This window comes from Bison bison, unplaced genomic scaffold (assembly GCF_000754665.1).
Source record: "Bison bison bison isolate TAMUID 2011002044 unplaced genomic scaffold, Bison_UMD1.0 scf7180017864503, whole genome shotgun sequence".
Taxonomy (NCBI): Eukaryota; Metazoa; Chordata; class Mammalia; order Artiodactyla; family Bovidae; genus Bison; species Bison bison.
Window position 1 is genome coordinate 6211391 of NW_011495061.1, and position 7583 is coordinate 6218973.

Sequence of the window (7583 nt, forward strand, 5' to 3'; positions counted from 1 at the left end):
AGTACATATGCCCTTTCATTTTTGTCAGTTTCTCCATAATATTTAAAATATTCTGTTTTCTAAAGAGCTTGGTAGGTTGATCAAATAAATGATTCATTTGTTTTAAACAGGTCAAGGTGAAGATGTCCTTAAAGGGTCCCAGATCACATATGTTACAGGTGTAGAAGGGGATGACGTCGTATCTACCCAAGTAGCCACAGTAACCCAGTCTGGGTTGAGTCAACAGGTTACACTCATATCCCAGGACGGGACTCAGCATGTAAGTACCCACCAAAAGCCAGACACATTAAATAATATTTCTCTGAGCCTGGGCTCGAAAGGCAGGTTGGGTCCCAGTTGAAGAAAGCTTTGAATTAGAGCACAAAGTTTGGAGTTGAGCTTGTGAGCAGTGCTAGATCTCCTGAAGAAAGAGACTCTTTCTTGTTGAAAGAGACTACACGCAAGGAGGTCCATAAAGAGAGAAGGTTTGTCACTCTGTAGAATTCACGTGGTGGAATGGGTATCTTTCAAAGGTAAGGTGATGAAGGTCAGGAACACAGTGAAAAGTAATGGGTCTGTGTGAAACTTGGAAGGGATAGATTGGGTGGCTAATTAGGTCCAGGAGATAAGATTGAGAAATCAGCAGAAGTTTGGCAGAGGTGATGAGGACATCATTAAAAGATCTGGGCAAGTCAGTGATGGGGAAACCTGTAAAATTTCCAGGGTGTGACTTTCTCCCTACTTGGAATCATGGGAGTTCATTTAACTAGCTTCAAAATTAATAGGAAGCTGTCTTGATTTCCCCAGGAAAAGCAATATAAGAGTTGTTGTTTGACAGTCAAACTTGTCATTGTTTTCTAGATGCCACTGTCCTAAAATAATTCAGACTTGATTTCATTTTTAAGCCCTTGCTAAGGTTGTCTTAATACCCGCGGAAATAGATGCATGGGTTTCTTTATCCCCCAATACTGCTTCTTCCATGGAGAACTGTCTTTTTACCCATCTCTTTTAGAACTTTACCTCCCATGATTAATCTGCCCTTTGAATAAATAACTCTTAATGTGCTGCACTCGATATGCCAGCAAATTTGGGAAATTCAGCAGTGGCCACAGGACTGGAAAAGGTCAGTTTTCATTCCAATCCCTAAGAAAGGCAATGCCAAAGAATGCTCAAACTACTGCACAATTGCACTCATCTCACATGCTAGTAAAGTAATGCTCAAAATTCTCCAAGCCAGGCTTCAGCAATACGTGAACCGTGAACTTCCTGAGGTTCAAGCTGGTTTAGAAAAGGCAGAGGAACCAGAGATCAAATTGCCAACATACGCTCGATCATGGAAAAAGCAAGAGAGTTCCAGAAAAACATCTATTTCTGCTTTATTGACTATGCCAAAACCTTTGACTGTGTGCATCACAATAAACTGTGGAAAATTCTGAAAGAGATGGGAATACCAGACCACCTGACCTGCCTTCTTGAGAAATCTGTATGCAGGTCAGGAAGCAACAGTTAGAACTGGACATGGAACACCAGACTGGTTCCAGATAGGAAAAGGAGTACGTCAAGGCTGTATATTGTCACCCTGTTTATTTAACTTATATGCAGAGTACATCATGAGAAACGCTGGACTGGAAGAAGCACAAGCTGGAATCAAGATTGCCGGGAGAAATATCAATAACCTCAGATATGCAGATGACACCACCCTTATGGCAGAAAGTGAAGAGGAACTCAAAAGCCTCTTGCTGAAAGTGAAAGTGGAGAGTGAAAAAGTTGGCTTAAAGCTCAACATTCAGAAAACGAAGATCATGGCATCTGGTCCCATCACTTCATGGGAAATAGATGGGCAAACAGTGGAAACAGTGTCAGACTTTATTTTTTGGGCTCCAAAATCACTGCAGATGGTGACTGCAGCCATGAAATTAAAAGACGCTTACTCCTTGGAAGGAAAGTTATGACCAGCCAACCTAGATAGCGTATTCAAAAGCAGAGACATTACTTTGCCAACAAAGGTCCGTCTAGTCGAGGCTTTGGTTTTTCCTGTGGTCATGTATGGATGTGAGAGTTGGACTGTGAAGAAGGCTGAGTGCCGAAGAATTGATGCTTTTGAACTGTGGTGTTGGAGAAGACTCTTGAGAGTCCCTTGGACTGCAAGGAGATCAGCCCTGGGATTTCTTTGGAAGGAATGATGCTAAAGCAGAAACTCCAGTACTTTGGCCACCTCATGCTAAGAGTTGACTCATTGGAGAAGACTCTGATGCTGGGAGGGATTGGGGGCAGGAGGAGAAGGGGACGACAGAGGATGAGATGGCTGGATGGCATCACCAACTCAATGGACCAACTCAGTGAGTTTGATTGAACTCCGGGAGTTGGTGATGGACAGGGAGGCCTGGTGGACACGACTGAGCGACTGAACTGAACTGAACTGAACTGAATGTGCCAGTGTTAGCTAGAAGCAGAATATATTCAGGATAGAAACATACAGAGCACTTGGACCATCCCATTTATCCCTCTCCTCCTCACTTCTGTCATCACTAATTCCACATAGTACTCTTTGTCCACTGATTGGCATATAAGATTAAACAAATTTACTAACAGTTTTATTCTGGACAGATAGGGCGTCACTGGGGATTTGAGCAGGGAGCATAATGAAATTTGTTTTTTACCAAGGTGACAAGGTGCAAGATGATTAGGGAGGGGTTAAATATCTAGAAAGAAGTTGTATTATTGGCAAAAATTAGATGAAAGAAAAATAGAAATCTAAATTGTCAGTAGAGATGGAGAGGAGGAAAACGTATTTAAGAAACACTCAGTTTTTCTGATGATCTCTTTCTAAAAAGAGTTTATTCCATTATAAAATGGTTATTTGCTCCCAGAGTAGACTTAAACAAGACTTGTATGTGTACATGCTCAGTTGTGTCTGATTCTTTGCAACCCCGTGGACTGCAGCCTGCCAGGCTCCTCTGTCCATGGAATTTTCCAGGCAAGAATACTGGAGTGGGTTGCCATTTCCTTCTCCAGAGGTTCTTCCTGACCCAGGGATCAAACCTGCATCTCCTGCACTGGCAGGCGGATTCTTAACCACCGAGCCACATGGGAAGCCATAGGAGGCTTAGGCTCAGTCCTTAATAAAATTGACCAGATAAAGCAAGAAACATTGCCTGATTGTAAAATGCATTGTGTTGCAGGTCAACATATCTCAAGCCGACATGCAGGCCATTGGCAACACCATTACAATGGTAACACAGGACGGAACGCCCATCACAGTACCTGCTCATGATGCAGTCATTTCTTCAGCAGGAGCACATTCTGTTGCTATGGTTACTGCCGAGGGTACAGAAGGGCAGCAGGTAATTGCTTTTTTCTTGTATACCAATTGGTACAAATATCAGTATCAAAATTGTTAGTCATAGATGTACGGTGTGGTATCGTGCATGCTAAATCACTTTAGTTGTGTGTGCCTCTTTGTGACGCTGTTGACTGTCACCCGCCAAGCTCCTCTGTCCATGGGATTCTCCAGGCAAGAATACTGCAGTGGGTTGCCATGCCCTCCTCCAGGGCTCAAACCCATGTCTCTTACGTGTTCCACATTGGCAGACGGTTCTTTACCACTCGCGCTCCCTGGGAAGTCCAGTGGTTAAGCACATAAACTTCAGATTGAATCTCAGTTTTAAAGCTTTTTAGCTACACAGCCCTCTGAGTCTCAGTTTTTTTTTCATGTGTAAAATAGGATTGATTTTTGCATATACCCCATAACAGCCCCTGGGATCACAAGAGTTAGATACAACTGAGCGACTGAGCACACGCACACACAAATAGTCATCTCCCCCCGCCCTTTATACTGTAGTAAGCACAGTAGTGTTTCTCACCTCCTTGTTTTTTTTAATCTTAATAGTACATCCAGAACATCTTTCTGTGTCTTTATATAGAGAGTTTTCCTGTTTTTTTTTTTTTTTTGATAATCTGATGGCGCCGCATGGTTTGTAGGATCTTAGTTCCCAGCCGGGCACTGAACCTGGGCGCTGGAAGTGAAAGTGAAGAGTCCTAACCACTGGATTGCCAGGGAATTCTCTCTCATTCTTGTTCTAAGCTATATCATATTCCACTGTATGGACATGCCGTAATTTATTTAAAGTCTTTTGCTGTTTCAGACAACACATAATCTTGTGCACATGGGATTTTTTATGTGTGAATATATCTGCTACTAGATAAATCCCTAGAGTGAAACTGCTGGCTGAAAAGACGTACACATTTGTAATTGTGATAAGCATTGCCAAACTTCGTTTCTAGGGTTGTACACATCTACATTCTTATCTGTAGCCTTTGAGAGTGCCTCCTCCCCTTTTGATGGTCAGCACAGTGGTACCAAATCTTATGTATCTCTTTGTACTTTTATTTTTCATTCATCTTAAATGATTTTGGTTAATACATTTAAAAACTGTTCTTATAGGGTCTTCCCTGGTGGTCCAGTGGCTAGTACTCTGTGCTGCCAATGCAGAGGGCACCTGGCTGGGAAACTAGATCCCACATGCTGAAACTTAAAGATTCTGACTGCCATAACTGGAAAAAAAAAAAAAGATCCTGCATGCTGCAACTAAGACCCAGCACAGCCAAATAAATCAATAAATAAAATTGAAGACATTACAACAACACACGCACACAAAAATTGTTGCTGTGCTATGCTGAAGACAATGCTAAGTTTCACTTCAGCTACTGTACCCTGTTCAATGCAAGGGTCTGTCAAAATTCATAGCTATTATTCTTCCTAAATTCATTTGTAGATTGAGTACTATCACAATCAAAATTTCAGAAGGCATTTTTTAAGATACACATAACCCAATTCCAATATTTATATGAAAATACAAAGGACCTAAAAAGAACATGCAAAGTCCTGAAAAAAAGAACAACGTTAAAAGTCTTCTGGACCTTGAAATACAGGAATCAGAATCAAAAAGCTTCTAAAAGTAAATGTTTTTGTAACCTTAGGATAAAAATTTCATAGACAGGATACAAAATGCACTAACAATAAAATTTTTTCTTTTTGGATAAATTGGACTTTTTCAAAACTACTTCTGCTTACCAAAGACAGTGATAAACAGGGTGCCTGATGAACTATGGACGGAGGTTCGTGACATTGTACAGGGGACAGGAATCAAGACCATTCCCAAGAAAAAGAAATGCAAAAAAGCAAAATGGTGGTCTGAGGAGGCCTTACAAATAACTGTGAAAAGAAGAGAAGTGAAAAGCAAAGGAGAAAAGGAAAGATATACCCGTTTGAATGCAGAGTTCCAAAGAATAGCAAGGAGAGATAAGAAAGCCTTCCTCAGCGATCAATGCACAGAAATAGAGGAAAACAACAGAATGGGAAAGACTACAGAGCTCTTCAAGAAAATTAGAGGTACCAAGGGAATATTTCATGCAAACATGGGCTCAGTAAAGGACAGAAATGGTATGGACCTAACAGAAGCAGAAGATAGTAAGAAGAGGTGGCAAGGATACACAGAACTGTATAAAAAAGATCTTCACGACCCAGATAATCATGATGGTGTGATCACTCACACTCACCTAGAGCCAGACATCCTGGAATGTGAAGTCAAGTGGGCCTTAGGAAGCATCACTACGAACAAAGCTAGTGGAGACGATAGAATTCCAGTTGAGCTGTTTCAAATCCTAAAAGATGATGCTATGAAAGTGCTGCACTCAATATGCCAGCAAATTTGGAAAACTCAGCAGTGGCCACAGGACTGGAAAAGGTCAGTTTTCATTCCAGTCCCAAAGGCAATGCCAAAAAATGCTCAAACTACCGCCCAATTGGACTCATCTCACAAGCTAGTAAAGTAATTCTCAAAATTCTCCAAGCCAGGCTTCAGCAATACATGAACCATGAACTTCCAGATGTTCAAGCTGGTTTTAGAAAAGGCAGAGGAACCAGAGATCAAATTGCCAACATACGCTGGATCATCGAAAAAGCAAGAGAGTTTCCAAAAAACATCTATTTCTGCTTTGTTGACTATGCCAAAGCCTTTGACTGTGGATCACAATAAACTGTGGAAAATTCTGAAGGAGATGGGAATACCAGACCACTTGACCTGCATCTTGATAAACCTGTATGCAGGTCAGGAAGCAACAGTTAGAACTGGACATGGAACAACAGACTGGTTCCAAATAGGAAAAGGAGTACGTCAAAGCTATATTGTCACCCTGCTTATTTAACTTCTATGCAGAGTACATCATGAGAAACGCTGGACTGGAAGAAGCACAAGCTGGAATCACGATTGCCGAAATATCAATAACCTCAGATATGCAGATGACACCACCCTTATGGCAGAATGATGTTGAATACCTTTCCATGTGCTAAATGACCTTTAGGAAAATACAAATCAAAATCACAGTGAGACCCCACTTTACCCCCATTAGGATGACTCTTATCCAAAAACAGAAGATAACAAATTTGGGGACAATATAAAGAAATTGGAAATCTTGTGCATTGCTCATGGGAATGTAGCTGCTGTGGAAATCAATATAGCAGTTCTTTTAAAAGTTGAACATAGATTTACATATGATCCTGTAATTCCACTTAAAGGTATGTACCCAAAAGAATTTGAAAATAGGGACTCAAACTAAAAATTAGCTATAATCCCTTGAGGTTAAAATAACTAGTCTCAACATTTAGGACTGTTCATCTTGTTTTCTGTGTATATGTGTGTATGAACAAAGTTGAGGATAATAATACAATTTTGTATGCTTGTCATCCACTTAACACTATATCCTGAGCACTTTCTCATATCAATTAAATGTTCTTTTAAAAGAATTTTTAGTATTTATAAAACAATTGATCAAATGGATATACTATAGGGCTTTCCTGGTAGCTCAACGGTAAAGAATCTGCCTGCAATGCAAGATATACCATCATGTATTAACGCATTCCACATACACAGATTGTTCTGCAAGTCTCTGATTATTTTCATGGGAAACAAATTCTAGTCATGGAATTATTAGATTAATGGCTTTATTGACTATGCCAAAGCCTTTGACTGTGTGCATCACAATAAACTGTGGAAAATTCTGAAAGAGATGGAAATACCAGACCACCTGACCTGCCTCTTGAGAAACCTATATGCAGGTCAGGAAGCAACAGTTAGAACTGGACATGGAACAACAGACTGGTTCCAAATAGGAAAAGGAGTACGTCAAGGCTGTATATTGTCACCCTGCTTATTTAACTTATATGCAGAGTACATCATGAGAAACACTGGGCTGGAAGAAGCACAAACTGGAATCAAGATTGCCGGGAGAAATATCAATAACCTCAGATATGCAGATGACACCACCCTTATGGCAGAAAGTGAAGAGGAACTAAAAAGCCTCTCGATGAGTGAAAGAGGAGAGTGAAAAAGTTGGCTTAAAGCTCAACATTCAGAAAACGAAGATCGTGGCATTTGGTCCCATCACTTCATGGGAAATAGATGGGGAAACAGTGGAAACAGTGTCAGACTTTATTTTTGGGGGCTCCAAAATCACTGCAGATGGTGATTGCAGCCATGAAATTAAAAGAAGCTTACTCCTTGGAAGGAAAGTTATGACCAACCTAGACAGCATATTAAAAAGCA

The 7583-nt window shown here is 40.7% G+C and overlaps 1 protein-coding gene across 2 annotated transcripts in view; it reads left to right on the forward strand.

Moving 5' to 3' along the window:
• ZNF143 (zinc finger protein 143) overlaps nucleotides 1-7583 on the forward strand; it is a 68094-nt gene that overhangs the window by 50027 nt on the left and 10484 nt on the right. For both annotated transcript variants that reach the window (XM_010829316.1, XM_010829317.1), the window contains exons 13-14: nucleotides 111-259; nucleotides 3162-3323. In XM_010829316.1, coding sequence (XP_010827618.1) covers nucleotides 111-259; nucleotides 3162-3323 — 311 coding nt within the window. The remainder of the gene's footprint in view (nucleotides 1-110; nucleotides 260-3161; nucleotides 3324-7583) is intronic.